This window comes from Opisthocomus hoazin, chromosome 13 (assembly GCF_030867145.1).
Source record: "Opisthocomus hoazin isolate bOpiHoa1 chromosome 13, bOpiHoa1.hap1, whole genome shotgun sequence".
In the NCBI taxonomy this organism is placed as follows: domain Eukaryota; kingdom Metazoa; phylum Chordata; class Aves; order Opisthocomiformes; family Opisthocomidae; genus Opisthocomus; species Opisthocomus hoazin.
In genome coordinates, this window is record NC_134426.1 from 14128368 (window position 1) to 14144723 (window position 16356).

General features: G+C 42.1%; 1 protein-coding gene across 1 annotated transcript; it reads left to right on the plus strand.

The window, feature by feature from the left end:
* The first annotated feature begins 6482 nt into the window (after positions 1 to 6482).
* Positions 6483 to 15713, plus strand: SLC2A11 (solute carrier family 2 member 11). Its single transcript, XM_009933217.2, is given in 16 exon segments — positions 6483 to 6503; positions 7766 to 7862; positions 8323 to 8324; positions 8426 to 8586; positions 10125 to 10247; positions 10956 to 11084; positions 11268 to 11416; positions 12541 to 12582; positions 12585 to 12718; positions 13031 to 13141; positions 13631 to 13732; positions 13858 to 13928; positions 14897 to 15029; positions 15510 to 15569; positions 15572 to 15676; positions 15678 to 15713. Coding segments are annotated over 16 exon segments (1476 nt in total).
* Positions 15714 to 16356: the final 643 nt, after the last annotated feature.

Here is a 16356-nt window from a genome sequence, read left to right on the forward strand (position 1 = left end):
AATTTGTCAGGCCGCTCACAAATTGCACTCTGCAGGATGAAAGTATGTTAAAATACCATGATTATTCTTAAAGGCCAGATACTATGTGAAACAGCAGCTTTGCTATTATTGCTGGCAATGTAATATGCCTCCATCTCCACTGGGCCCCACCTCTAGGATTCATAAGGATACACCATTTCTCGTTGCCAGGGAGTGCCTTTCTATTTTACAGGAAGAAGAGAGACTGTCATTGCTGTTACTACTACCTTGCTGTCTTCTGTAGCTTACACGGCAAAGGGAACTATTTCTGGAACAACAAGCAACTACCACATGAGCCAAACCCGTTACACAAGGCCTGTCAGCTACTCTGTTCTGATTAAGTGATGGATGTTAGCAAGGGAAGAGTATAAAACTCACACGCTAGTGAAAGATAAGCCAAAAGACAAAGATGAAAGTTCACTGAAGAAGCCACTATTACAGTGGGATGAACCCTTTTTGACTCAATGGAATTTAGTTGGAGCCTCTCAGGGCTAGGGGTAGTGCTGCATAAAGTTATTTAATTTTTAACCAAGATATTAAAAAAACCTAGAGTTTCAATTTTGTACTGCCAGGGTGTGACATAAATCCATCGTTCGAAGGCTCCTCCACCATGCCTCTATGAACAACTATGGTTAAAGCTCAGTTAATTCCTTGATCAATACCTCCTAAGCACAAAACCAGTTACAGTCCTTAGTACAATCAGCCCAGGTTGCCCTCCAAAGGGCTCTGCTGTCTGCCCTCCGAGGTCGTAGGGAGAACAAGGCTTAAAGAACAGGAGGATAATGCTGTGCAAGAGGGTGTGACAACTCAAAACAAACTGAGAACGTTTTGATCAGATACTCGTTCTTCCCCCAGCAGCCTACTCTCCCATGCCCACCTCAGGACTAGGTTTACCTGCAACACTACATATTATGTAGATATATTACATATTATGCATATACACTTTAATATATAATGCAATATGTATTATGTATTATGCACTGTAGAAGCAGAAGTCACACAGCATATGTAAAAGCAAAGCCCTCTGCCTCCTCTGAAATGAAAGTCAAAGAGATGATTGTTCCATGACAAAACCGAGTGCTCTAAGTGTTGCTGTTTGCTCTATGCCAGGCTATGGAGAGAGAACAGGACTGCAGCCTTTGGTGTATCAGCATACAGTCCCTTGTCAGCAACAGCTGGATTGCCTGTATATCACCAGGACACAGACAGGAGTACGGCGAAAGGGCTTGGCATAACAAGGGATTTGAAAGACTGGGGATTTGTTCATTCCTGTCCAAGGGACAGGACCAAGGGAAATAGTCTGGTTTGTCTCTCAGATCTTAGGTTGGGTTTCAGGACAAATACAGTCAGAAAAAAGCGCTGTAGTTTACTTCTGCTTTGATCACACTCAATCAGACAAACACTACTGATAACTGTGAATGTAACAAATGTAACATGTAGGGGATGTTATCAGGTTAGGTGGTCAGAATCATTGCACAACCAAAATAGGTCTTGGTTCTTTGTGAATAATTGGGATGCTTACAAGATAAGGGATACCTTTAGGCGGCTGGGCCTTGGGAGAACAGGTATGCAAACTACAGAGATAAGGAGGCTGCAAGATGATCTCAAGACTAACACCTATCAATGAGTTCTCGGAAAAAACATTACTATGATAAGCATTTATTGGAAATGTAATTAATATGTATGTTAACATAGCATAAATACCTAGTAACTGTGTCTCTGTTGCAGAAGTATAGAATCAACACAGTAAAATGGGGGACAGCAAAGCAGTGGCATTTTAAAGAAAAGCCCCTTAGGATGTATTCTAGCACATTGGAAAGATTGTGTGACTGTGTATGAAGCCTCTGTGTGAATGACAAATAAGTCAAAAGAGGAAAAATTGAAAAAAAGAAAAAAAACCACCACCACGTACGTTTTGTACGTTCTGCTGATTTCCGTTTTTTGACTTGGGACTGTTGTATTTGAACTCTGATTCATCGGGGCCGTGGTTTATGATTTCTTAAGTATCAGTGCAGGGTCTTCCCACGGGGGGGGGAGGATTTTGAGAGTCTCTCCCAGGATCTATATGGAAACACTGGGAAAAGCAGGGGGAGACCCCTCACTCAACAACATCTTAATAATGTATGGGGTTTGGTTTGCTTAAAGAAAATCGGCATGATTTAGGAATTCACTTGGGAATTTGGGGATTGGTTTTAAAATACTTACAAGTTGGTAGATATTGTGGGGTTACAAGTTCTCTAGTTATTTGGCATTGATAGATCATTTCGGGACTCTGGTTTTGGGGTACGTATTAAATATACTGTATATATTGTTTTGAAAGAGCTCTATGTATATATATAAAAACATGTTAACTGAAGTCGTTTGCCTGTATATATTGTTGTACTTAGGTGATACGGTTTGTAAACAGAAGGATTTTAAAAGATCCCTGCTAGGATGTGTGTGTGTGTGTGTTGTGTTAACCCATCGGTGGAGAAGTTATTTTATTGTAACATGATCTTCGGAGGGAGGTGATGCCCTCACAAACAATTAATTGAATTATGATATGCTGTTAGAATTGATGCGGTTTTGTAGACAAGTAAAAAGTATAGCAGATGAAAAGTTTAACACGGTACTGAAAATAAAAAAAAAAAAGGAAATCCAGACATTTTATGAAGGGTTATGTAAAGTGATTAGAACAGAAAGGTATCAAGTTACAAGCTGCTTTGCTAGCTGCTGCTCTAAATGAAGGAAAAAAAAAGGAAAAAAAAAAGCAAAAAAGTTCTAAGAAGTTAAGCAACAGAAAAACAAAATCAAAAAGAGGGGAAACAAGGTAACTTTTTACAGTATGGACTACTAGTGGAGTGTGAATCAGAATACAATACTCATGTTATATCAGTAAAATAAAAAACAAAACAAAACAAAAAAACCACCAAAACAAAAACAGATGGAACTTACTGGGTAGTACAGGATTTAAGCGAAGTGAATAAGATTGTTAGGGACATACACCCTGTGGTAGCAAGTATGGTTTACGATATTGGATTTAAAGGATGCATTCTTCTGCCTGCCTTTAGCCAAGGAAAGTCTGAATTTATTTTCATTTGAGTGGGAAAATGCTACCACGGGTAGAAAAACCCAGCTTGCCTGGACAGTGTTACCCCAAGGTTTTAAGAATAGCCCAACAATCTTTAGAAATCAACTAGCATGAGAACTTGAAGCATGGAACCCTCCCTCCAGAGATGGAACCCTTTTACAGTACATCAATGATTTATTAATAGCAACTGAAATAAAACCTGACTGCATACAGTGGACCATCAGTTTGTTAAACTTTTTGAGACTAAGTGGGTATCAAGTCTTTCAACAGAAAACTCAGATGGTGCGGCAACAGGTAACTTACCTTGGATATAAGCTGTCTGGAGGACAGAGAGAACTAGGAACAGAACGGAAAGCAGCCATCTGCAGGACTCCGCTCTGTCAGATGGTAAAAGGGCTCAGGACCTTTCTGGGACTGACAGATTGGTGCCGGTTATGGATTTAAAGAACTGATCAACGCCCCAGCTCTGGGCCTGTCTGATGTTACTAAACTCTTTTGGCTGTTTTCTTATGAGAGACAAGGCATAGCTCTGGGGATCCTAGCTCAACGGCTGGGACCCTACAAAAGAGCTGTAGCCTACTTTTCTAAACAACTGGATGAAGTAGGCAAAGGATGGCCAGGATGTCTGGGAGCTGTGGCGGCGGTGGTCTTGACTATTCAGGAAGCCCAAAAATTCACCTTGGGCCAAAAGATCACAGTACTGATCTCACACACAGTATCAGCTGTACTGGAACAAAAAGGGAACTACTGGCTTTCTCCATCCTGATGTCCATGATGCCAGGCTATTCTAATTGAATCAGCGTATATTAATATTGTAGTAGCTAATATTATGAACCCAGCTTCTTTTCTCAGCGGATCAATCTCTGAACCATCGGTACATGATTGCTTAGAAACCATAGAGACTGTGTACTCCAGCAGACCAGATTTGAAAGAGAAACCCCTGGAAGATGCACAGGACTCCTGGTTCATGGATGGAACAGGCTGCCCAGGGAGGTTGTGGAGTCTTCTTCTCTGGAGATATTCAAGACTCACCTGGACAAGGTCCTGTGCAGCCTGCTCTAGGTGACCCTGCTTCAGCAGGAGGGTTGGACTAGATGACCCACAGAGGTCCCGTCCAACCCCTACCATTCTGTGATTCTGTGATTCTGTGATTGTCGGACAAGGTGTTCGAAAGGCCAGGTATGTGGTGACAACAGCAGACAAAGTAGTTTAGTCTCAGTCACTACCTGCTGGAACATCAGCTCAAAAGGCTGAAACTATTGCCCTAACTAGGGCTCTGGAGTTAGCAAAAGGAAAAAAGATAAATATGTGGACAGATTCCAAATATGCCTTTGGAGTTGTCCACGCTCATGGGACAATTTGGAAGGAGCGAGGACTACTAACTGTGCAAGGGAAGCAGATTAAATACGCTGAGGAAATCCTTCACCTGTTAGAAGCCGTTCAACTACCAACAAGAGTTGCCATCGTGTACTGCCGAGGACACCTGAAGGGTAACACTGACCAGGAAAGAGGTAACAGGTTGGCTGACTCTGAAGCTAAACAGGCAGCAGAGAGAATGTAAGAGATTTTGGTCTTAATTCCAGATAACAGAAATAGAAACCTGAATGACCAAAAAATATTGAGTATTCTAAAGCTGATGAACAATTAATAGAAGGATTACGAGGACAAGTTCCATTCCAGGGATGGGCCTGTTGAAGTGATGGCAGAATTATAATCACTGCTAAACAGATATGGGGGGGTGGTTAAAGAACACAATAGGACACATTGGGGAGCAGACTGCCTGCAGAAATTTTTAAATCAGAAATTAATAGGGGAAAAATTTGTATACTACAGTCTGACAAGTAACCGAACAGTGTGAAACATGTTTAAAAATAACCCCAATACAGGTAACCAGGTACAATTAGGAAGTAATGGGAAGGGAAGCGTGCCGGGAGAACATTGGCAAACTGATTTCTCTGAACTTCCAAGAAAAGGAGGGTACAGGTACTTATTAATACTCACGGATACCTTTTCAGGTTGGCCAGAAGCATTCCCCTTGTAGAACAAATAAAGCAAGGGAAGTAACTAAGGTATTATTAAATGAAATAATAGCTCGGTTTGGGGTACCAACAATTATCTCCTCAGATAGGGGGACACATTTCGTGCAGAAGCAGTGCAACAGGTCAGCAAACTATTAGGAATCGATTGGAGGTTACATATGCGCTACAGACCACAAGCCAGTGGGCAAGTAGAAAAGATGAACGACATGATAAAACAACACACAGCAAAAATATGCCAAGAAGCAAACCTATATTGGTACCATGCATTGCCTATTGCACTACTTCGGATACGTGTAAAACCTAGAACCAAAGAAAATCTGAGCCCTTTTGAGATGCTATATGGGACACCATATCAGGCTAAATATCAAGGGGAAGATTTGAACCAGCTGGGAAATTGGCATCTAGAGAATTATGTTATATCCTTAGGAAAACTATTAGAAAAAATTAGTAAAAATGTTTTGGGTACCAGGGCTAAAGGGTTAGATCACTTGATCCATCCATTTAGCCCTGGAGATTGGGTTTATATTAAGAGAATTTTTCAGGTGATCCACTGAGAAAGAAGTGGAATGGACCTTACCAGGTATTGCTGACCACTTTTACTGCAATCAAGAATCAAGGACAACCGGCCTGGATCCATTATTCTTGAGTGAAGAAAGCTGCTAAACCAGGATGGATGGTTGAAAAGGCTGGCGGTTTGAAACTACTGATTGTGGCGGTAACTTTGTTAAACTTAGGCTTATTAGTGAACACTTGGAGTGAGAACATCTATTACAATGCAATTCAGATGACAGCGAATGCCACGGGAGCTAAGGATTGTACTGCCTTACCAAAAGGTGATATGAGACTCCCTTTATATGGGGTAGGACCTACTCGTTGGAATTGTGACAATAATGCTTGGCCCAAGTTTTGGAGAAGCCACGATAGAGGATACTGTGAGATCCCCCGTGTTCCCGGCACCGTAATAAAGAGTACCTGCTTAATAGTGTTCTGACTATTGAGTCTTCTGTTCCAGCTTTTCACAGCATCACTACTGGGCAACTGTGCCAGATGCTTTGAGAGAATTTATGCCATAAACCACACTGGCCTTCAAGAGGATTTAGACAGCTCTGGATTTTGCAGAATCATTTCTCCAAACTGTCATGCACTTCCAACAAATTAATTGAGGTGTCTTGCTAATGAACATGCAGCCCTGCTTTGAGAATGCACATCAGCTAGCAAAATACCTGCCAAGTGTCTTATTCTAATGTAATAGGTGACTAAATACACATTCCTATGCTGGAGATTTAAATAATCCTTTAAAGCATTGCTAAGAGTAGCAGAGTCTTTCGCGGACAGAGGAAAACTTACCAAAGAGGATGAACAAACTGCAGAGACTGGTAAAAACCCATCTATTTTACTATTATTGTTGGCAGATCAATTTTTTATTTTTAATTTTTATAAGGCTGTGTAAGTACTATCAGGTTCTCGCAGAATTATTTGTCCACCTCATCATAGTCCTCGGGAGAAAGCTGACAGACTAATGGCTCTCTGGGAAGTTGCACACCACCACTGTGGCTGGGACAATAGTGCGAAAGCCGGGTGCTAAGGAAGGTTTGGGAAGGTCATCCTGTAAATACAGCTGGGCCCTGAGCATGGAACTGTTTGGTGATTCCTGAAGGGAGAAGCAAACCATTTTCCCTCAGCCCATGGCCACAAAAAAACTCTGTGATACAGGACCTGATAGGGGATGTACTTCATAACGAAAAGCAGGGAAATGAGCAGGAGAAGTGTTACATCCCTAGGCATTGTGATTAAAAAACAAGAAATGTGCTATTGTAGGGAGAGAAAATCTCTCTCACTTGGAGAAATAGAGTAACTGGGAAGAGCAGAGCTACCAGGTGCGCAAGCCTTAGCTCAGGTCTCAGTAACAACACAGGGAAGCCAAGGGAAGTGCAAGCAAGTGAAACATACCTGCTTTTAACTGGGACGGGAGAGAGCTCAGCCTCTTCTTGCTGCAGGGTTGGAACAGTCTGGCTTCATTTCTGTCCTGCGAGAACGTCCTGTTTCAGGCTGGTATGGAAGTTGTTTACAAGAAAAGGCTTTGAGGAAAGGCAAAATCTAAGATTATTTGAATTTGTGATTTTAGAGCTATTGGGAGACTAGGCAAAACTTTCAATTTCTTTGGTAGGTGGCTCTGTAAGAAGAAAATGAGCAGGTAGAGCAGAAAGAGCTCCCCAGCACTGGGTTATCTAAGGTCTTCTCAGGGTCAGTGGGGTCATATTCATCATGTGAGTACAGGTTTTTGTAATGAATTGAATTAATGAATTGAATTAAACCAGTATTTACTGTTGTTGCTCTGAGTTTTTGCAAGCATACACATTAAATATTAAACAAGGCCTACAAGACACTTGTAGGCCTTTGCCCCAAAGCAGTTCCAAATTCTTCATGAATGCAATGAATTACTAATACTATTCTGCAGTGGAGGGAGATGGTTTAAAAACCTGGGGTTTTTTTCCATCTTTGGCACCTCTCATTTTACAGCATTCGTAGCCTGTTCTGATCTTCTCTTCACACCACTCAAAGTGTGCATGGACCAAATGTCTGTTGAGACATTTTATTCTGTGCAAGAAGCCATCCATTTTCTACCCATATTACTCAGCTTCAGAGCAAGATTCTGATCCTGACAATATGTGCTGCTAGGATTGGAGGCACTTTCCAATATGGTTACAACATCTCCATCATCAGTGCTCCAACCAGTAAGTACTGCTAGTCTGAGAACCTCCTCCTGAGACAGACACTTCCTTAGTGTCCTCACTCTGGCTATAAACAGTGGTCTGCCACTGAAAATATGCAGTGTGCTAATACTGAGGGTGAGAAGGGAAGGATGTGCTGTTCCCTTCTGTAATTCACATCTGAGGTACAGGGCTTTGTTGTCAAGAACCACCCCTGAGCAGGACCTTGTGTCACAATAATTTATTCAAAAGCTTCATTTCAACTGCTAGCAAATCTAAAATTTTCCAACCTGCATCCTTTGAAATTGACTTTTGCCCTTAAATTAAAAGTTGGACCCATGAAATACATTTTTAAATTATCCAAGGTAGCTGCGTACAGATACAAACCAAGAACAACTTTTCAACAGCTATAGTTCTGTACTCTTAATCCTCTGTTAAAAATGCATCTAAGAACTGGAGGCCATTTTCAGCCAAAGGTTTGGAGGTGTGAACACAGAGTAAACAGATATGTTAATGAGCAAGCTCTTGCTTTCTCAGTGTCCTTCATCTCTAAGTCATGGTTACGCATCACTGTCCTTTCCTCTCAGTACATCCAGATATTCATGAACGAGACCTGGCTGGAGCACACAGGCGTTCCCCTTGAGAACAAGGCGATACTATTGTTGTGATCTTCTACTGTCCCTGCGTACCCTCTGGGAGGACTCACTGGGGCTGTTGCTGCTGGTCCCAAGCCCATCATGTCGGGAAGGTAAAAAGGTGCTGGATTTTAATGTAAGCTTTGCAGTGTCCATTAGTCCATGAGTAATTATGAGCCCTACAGCACAATACCCACTGTAGTTAAAAATTATGAAAATGTTTTCTGTCATAGATCAGTCTACCTTTAACATTCTGAGCCGGCAGGGAGAAACTACCTGATATGGCAGTATTTCATGTCTCAAAGCCCAATGGGGAACAGTTCTGTTCCTCACATTGCCTGCTCATCGTATTCTGATCCGGCTGAAGCGCTACAAGGATTTCAGCTCGACTCCATGTCACAGTAGCCACCTACATAATCACCATCACTTTTGTGCCCAGTTTTCTTCCATCCTTTTAAATAGGAAATCATGACAGAACAGACCAAGGATTTTTCTTCAAAATGAACTGTGGGGATTGGTGGGAATTACACTGGAAAAATAGAGGGTGCTTGCAAAGAGATGGTGTTGCATCCCAGGTCATCATGTCTCACAGGCTGTGTATTACTGAGTATTTCAGGAGGTATTTGTTAAATCTTCGCAGTTGCTTTTTTTTCCCTGTGCTTGAGTCTCTTAAAAATATGTCTCTCCTCACCTGTCTTTCAGCTACAGCTCTATCCCCACTTCTCTTCAGAAAAAAAAACACTCTTAGTGTTACTAACATAAACTAACAAGAAGTTAGATTTTGTCTCCCCTCTCCCTTGACCGCAAGATTTTCCTCTGTGTGCTTTCTCTATGTATCATTTTGTTTTGTTTCTCTTACATGATGAAGCAGGCATCATTATGGTTTGGGGTGGGGCTGGAGGACTATCTCCAATGTCTCACTTGTTTCATGGTTGTGAAGATCTGGAAAGGGTATGGCTTCCTTATCCAATGAAAAGTTTAGAGATTTCACCTTGTACTACTTTGGAATAAAATCATATCCCATCATGAATAGGAGGAAAAAAGACTCACTTCTGAAGAGTAGGTAGGACAGTGAGTTGGGACTAGAATTACTGGGTATTATGGGTCAATAGAGCTTTCCTTTTTTTTCCTGGTTTTGGACAGAAATTCCTCCTGGGACACATGAAAACTTTCTGACAAAAGTTTCATACTATTACGTGAAAAATGCACGTTTCAACAAATTAACATTTTCAGACCAAAACACACATGACTTACTGAAGGAATACTCCTCTACATTCAAATGAGAAACTGTGTGAGTGCAAGAGCCACAAATCTGGGTGAGAACTGCATGGTGCCTTCAGTGTGTCTAAAGCCAACACTGCAGGGACATGCTCTGGTCATGCTGTAGCTGGAGATGATCCTAATTGTATCAGCCATGCAGTTTACCTGTCAATGCTGATTGCTCTTTTCATAACAAGACACCAACACTGCCGATCTGCCGTCTGCACACAGGCACCTCGTGTAGGGCTTTGGGTAACCAGGATGTTCTGTGGCAGAGCTGAGCAGCCCACCTTGAGCTTCCAGGCATGGCTGGTTGAATCTGCCATGTGAAATGTTTTATCTGATAACTAAACCTGGCACACATGTGCTCACAACTGTGTCTTTTCTCTCTGAAGACGCCCCTGCTGCTGAGCAATGTCTTTGTGATCATAGCCACAGTCTTGTCAGGATTCAGTCGAATGGCAAAATCCTTTGAAATGATCGTGCTCAGCAGATTTTTTACTGGCATGAATGCAGGTACGGCAACATGAGAAACGTAAAAGGACAAGCATGATAACAAGTATCAGTTAGAAATAGAAGAAATTTAAATAGGAATGGTCCAAGATATTAAAGCAATTAATCCTGTAGTCTGACCACACACATGTCCATGAATGAGGAAGTTGTATGTACAGATTTTAGATTTTGCTCCTAAGGACCTTTTTTTAAAGCATACACAGGCAGGTTTTTTTGTGTAATGCACATGTGCACTCTGCATGCAGGGACGGGAGCCCTGGGGGAAACTGAGTTGAAAATCGATCCCTATCTGCTTGTAAGAATGTTATCAGTCGCTCACCAGCATGAGCACCAACATTAAAACTTTTATAGAAGTTCTTCCAATGAAATAATGATCCATACAAGTGGCTCTTTCCCCAAAAATGAGGGCTAGAGGGAAGCATCACTTACAACCTTGGATTTGGTGCTCAGAAGACCATAGGACTGAGGCCCTGGCAGGTTTCAGTTTCATTACCCAGTACTACTTATGAGTATGGAGATGTATGTTTAGTAGCTTATACAATGAATAAGAGTGAAATTGAAGGTTTGGGTAACTAGTAAGCACAGGTAGATCAGTCATCACATGGACTGCAACAGACGAGTCCAGCTGGCAACCTCGAGGGGTGGCTGACTGTGTTTGTCCTCATTGCCTCTGTCTACAAGTTGAGGTCAGCATTTGTCTGTCTTGCCTGGGTATAAGCATGAACATTCAGCCCATATATCTGTCGCCAAGTGCTCCAAAGCTCAGAGGAGCTGTGGCTTTGACCTCTGCACCATTTACAGCCCTGGAATTGGTGCTGGGGCAGGTTGTTGGATTCAGGTAATGCAGAGCAAGAAGCCCAGTTTATACTTATCAAACCTTTCCTCTATCTTTTTTTTTTCTTTACTACTTCTCTCTTTTTTTTCTTTTCCAGTGCCCACATGCAGCAGAGGATGCTGGGCTCTTGCCAGGTTATAAAATGTACTGTGCAAATTATGTTTTGTTTTGTTTTTTTTTCGCTAGTCAGCTACTAGGAGGGGAGGAGAGCCAGCTATTCCTTTTAGCTCGCAATGTGGTGCCTGCCCTGATCCAGCTCACAGCTCTGCCTCAGTTCCCTGAAAGTCCCAGATACCTCTTGTCTGACCATGGAGATGAAGAATTCTGCATCTCTTGTGGGTTTAGGGTGACTGTTAGCCTCTCACTGAGGATGTGAGATCTGCTGACTGGGCAGATAAATAGTGAGAAAGTTGATTGCATATTATTAACATACAGTCCAGCATGTTCAGTCCAAAGCAGATTGAAATGTAGACTTTTTTCCAAGACAAATATTCTGTTCGGTGACTCTGCCAGCCTCCTTAGATGCACATAAAAACTTTAAGCCCAATACCATGGCTGTGTCATTAGTCATATGGATAATGTTTTTCTAATCCAGAGGACCATATTTGGTCTGTACAAGATATGTGGTGCCATCAGTGTTTCTAACTGCATTATCTGCTACCCTCCAAAATAGTGCCCAGGAGGTGGTTGGGTATGTGTTTGTATGAACAACAACAGTAGTTCTGAACACAGATGAATGTACGCTTTTTTGCATCCTGCTTTTGTGCACAGACTTGGGTTCCAGTGTTTTGAGAATGGTGCCACAACTTTTACATGTAGGAAGTGCCAGATAAGTACCAAATATGATCATTTCCTCCTTCCAAACTAAAGAACATTCTATAATCTAAAGTATTTTTGATCATTGAGGTAACTGAAAGGCATCTTCCTACAAAAGACTTTTTTGCTCAATGATAGGGTCAAAAGATATGACTCATGTTCACAATGGCAAATATGTTTTGTATGTAACTACGAAGTGAAGTAAATGCTGGTTGAAGAGCTCGGGACCAAGTCTGAAGCCAATTCATATTAAGGGATTTGCTTAGATTTGTAGCATACAAATCCCAGTATACAGAGCAGCTGGAATTAGTTTCTGGTAAATATGTGCTGTGTACCAAGAACATCTTAATTGTCTGCATTTCCCAGGGAAGTTACCTGAGATCTGAGTCAGAAGCATGGGTGCTGAAATGGCACTGGTTGGAAATACTCTCTTGTGAAACAGTGGTGAGGGATTTGCACTCCTTTTCCTCCAAACTCTTCAAGTGGCTGCACCACAACTGGCCATCTCTGTGAAAGCAAAATCGTGATCACAGACTCTGTGCTACAGCTTTCTGCAGCCATCACTTGCTGCTCGATCCTTCACCCTGCAGAGCAGGCAAACTGAAGGTGAAGCTCAGGTTAAGACTTTCCCTTGTCCTTGCAGCACTGCAGAAGCTCAGAGGCACCAGTGACCTGAGTGCAGAGCTGGAGAGATGCTGGCTGAACAGGCTGCTGGTAAAGGTCAGAGAGCAAAGAACACTTGGGAGCTCTTCCAAAATCTAGCTTTGACGTGGCAGCTGGTGAGTATCATTGTGCTGAGCAGTCCCATGCAGAATGATTCGGTAAGCAACCTGGTAGACACAGCAATCAGCGTCAGCACTGTATCGCAAGACATGGGTGCAAGCTCTTGGGTTTAATATTCCTGCTGCAAGAGAAGAACAAATAGTGGTCTGCTCTGCCTGTGGAGATCTTCAAACCTCAGATGCTTGGTTCCCAAAGTACGCCTGCCCATTATGGCAAGATTCAGAGGGATGCTGCCAAAATAGCCTGTATGACAGCACATTAGTCATTCTCCGTGTGATCCTTCAGGAAAAACAATGGGATGTATTTTCAGACATTTTCCTATACTGCTTTCTCCTCTCTTCTCTCCCTAGATGTATTCTTATGCAGCTTATGTATTCCAAGACACTGGAATTCCTCAGGACAAAATCCCTTATGTTATAATCAGCACAGGGAGCTGTGAACTGATCATGTCTGTCACTTGTATGAGACTCTTAATGCACTCTGCTGACATGTGGACTCTGTTGACAGCGAGGAGGCTGTTAATTACAAACTTGGAATTTACATTGCTTTTCATGCCAAGGAAGCTCTTTATGCACAGCAGCCAGGCAATCTCTCAGCACTCATGTCCAGACAGGTTAATGCAGAAGTATTTTGTCAGGCACTACATCGTCATCATTGTCTGAAATCTCTGAAAAGTGTAAAACTCTCTTGTTTCATGTCAGTATGGATGGTGGTGGAGTTTAGGCTACAGCTGGGACATTCTCATCTTCCCTGAATACACTTCTTGCCTGGCTCCTGCCAGCAGACTCTTTCCTTTGACTTCTCTTTTTTTTTGCTAAGAAGTGGACAACATCCTTAAAGTAGTTGTAGAGCAAACTAGGCACGGAGTATTGAAGTGGAAGAGAGAGCAGGTGGGAAATATAAACACAAGTTAAATCTCTGTCTTTATTTCACTGTGTTACTTTGTGCACAACATGTTCATAGACTGCGCTGGTTGGAGGGCACTGCTCCTAAGGGGATATATCTTCATGACAGGATGGGCCGTTGTCTTCATTGTCGCTCTGAGCCAGCAGGTAACAAACTTAGTTATTTAAGTAGAATGGAGCTGGGCCTTACTTTTTATAGGGCTGGGATGTTTAGTGGTGGCAAATAAGTGTAAGCTCCGTCACTTGTTTTCCATTGGTCTCTGTGGCTGTAGACTCAGATTAGCTGGATGCCTTATCTCAGCATGGCCTGCATTTTCGCCTACATTCTGAGCTTTGGAATCGGACCAGCTCAGTTCCCTCAGTGCTTTCACTGAAACTTTTGGGTACTGCAGCGGCTTGGTGATGTGTTCAAGCAGCTTATGGAACCTCTCAGACCTTCTTTAGCCACAGCACATTCAAAGGAATGAGGCAATTTCTGCCAGCAGTTTTCAGCTCTTTCATGGAGGCTTGCATGCCCGTGGTAAGTCAGTGCTGTGCAGGGACAGTCCGTGCCATTCTCTGTGTTGTTTCTCCTTACAGCCATCTTGTGGTGGCACTTGGAGGTGATTTTTGTCTTAAGAGTACAACAAAGTTTTGATTTGCACCCAATCCTTTAGGACTGTAGACCAGCATTTCTAATGCTTCACTTCAACACTAGAGATTGACAGCTATGTCATCTGATTATTTGCTTGCACATAGCTGGAAGCACAATTTCCACATCTACTTGTTAGCCTGCTAACATGCATTTTCTTGGCAGAATCCATTAGCTTCTGTGCTTGGAGGGGCAGTACATAGGCTGTGTGTGTGCAGATGTTTGCGCAGTGCGTAAGTAGATTCAAGGCTCTGTTCGTTTACGTGAGTTTGAAGAAAGGCAGGTAAGAAAAGAATCAAGCTGCCAGTGTCACATGCTACATGAGTTGGCAGAAATTTCTTGTCCTAGTCCCTACAGTGCCATAGGGTTGAATTAATTATAAACCATTCTCCCAGTTGGGTCCTGTTAAGAATAATGTGGATTACAAAACCTTTGCTGGGAGCCATTCTAACATGAGACAGTTTGAATAATTAACAAGTCCTTAATATTTAACCTAAAACTTCCCCATTGCAGTTAATCCCTATTACTACTTCTTCTGGCATTGTTGACTAGTGAGAATAATTTACTGAATAATAATTTACTGTTCTCATATACTTCATGTTGGGTTTACTAGTTAACATGTGTTCTCTTGTTTTTAATATAATGTCAACAGTATTACAAATTTTCTTGCCGTTTCTTTTTCCAGCTGGTGTAACAGGAATTCTGCACACACAGGTTTTTGATCAAATGTCCCGGCCAGCTACTTACATGATTTGTGGCTCTGTGCTCTGGTTCAACCTATTTCTTGTTGGAACAGCCTTTCCATTCATTGTGGTAGGTTCACAAGGCAAAACACTCACCCGCATCTTTGTAGTATTTTATGCAAGAAAGAGGCTCTGATAGTGACCATGAAAAGAGACAGGGCCTGGAATATTGCAAGCTGCAGGCACACAACAAGATAGCACTACCATGAGTAGGACCTTTATGAATAAGGTTGTCATAACTCCTCTAAACCAAACTTCCTCCATGTTGCCTACGGTAATTTCTGATGTGAGGCTGGAACGAAACTAATCTGGGACATGGATGACTGATATTCCTCCTCTGTCCTCAGCTGAGAACAGCTGGGACTAAAGATGTGATGTAATTCCCCTTAGCCAGACTCTGGCATCATTCCCTAAGGCGATTCCTGAAGCGAAAGCGAGCAGAACGTCACAGTATTCAGTCCTGTCTTATTTTCTGCTGTGGATCCCCGTTCTATACAATTATATATAGAGAGAAAGACAGAAAAATACATTTTGAGATACTCCTCCTCAGAAAAGTCTAGCACATTTCTGCTATGTCCCATTGCTTGTGGTCTGTGTCTGCACTGCACTGCACGCTACATTGTTTTCATTCCTCCGGAGACAAAAGGAAAGTCCTTCCTGGAAATCTCAGAGTTCAAGGAAAGGAACTTCAAAGCTCAGACCCATGTGTGTTTTTTAAAAAGGTCCTGAAGAGATCTAATCCACCATGCTGTAGCAGAAGAAAGGAGCATGGTATCTGGGTGAAATTCAGCAGTGGCTATGTTGTTTTGCAGGGACACAAAGAGAGAAGTAGGGATAGGGACAATATATTACTCTTCGGTTCTTAAGTTCACCTGGAAAGATATACTTGAACTGATAAGTCCCAACAAAAGTTTAATGATCTGTTTTCCATTTTTAGTGCTAATACATACATATTTTAGAATCCATATTAGAGAGTGACAGAATGATGCTGTTTGTCCAGGCAAGGCTGTCAGCACACTCCCATCTGGGTAGCCAAAACTGTTGTCCCAAAAGTGGGTTCATTTACCTGGTGTGAGATACACCAATATAGATACAGAGCAGAGGTATTTTCTTTATTGCATATTTGTGCAGAAATAGGTGCTAGGTGATAATTCTACAAAGCTGGCACACTGCTTAGCAGAATCACAAGGACTGTATACTCTTACAAAACCAAATAAATCACTCATAACATTCTGGTTGGTTCATTGCGTTACACGCTTTTCTTAAAGGTATACTTCTTCCTTACTTAACTACGCATACTCGCAAGCTTTGGGGGTGCAGTCTTTTTGGTTCTGAATGGGGTCAGTGGTCGTGATTTCCCCCTGCTGCCTTTACCTTTTTGCTAGTTACCCTCGATC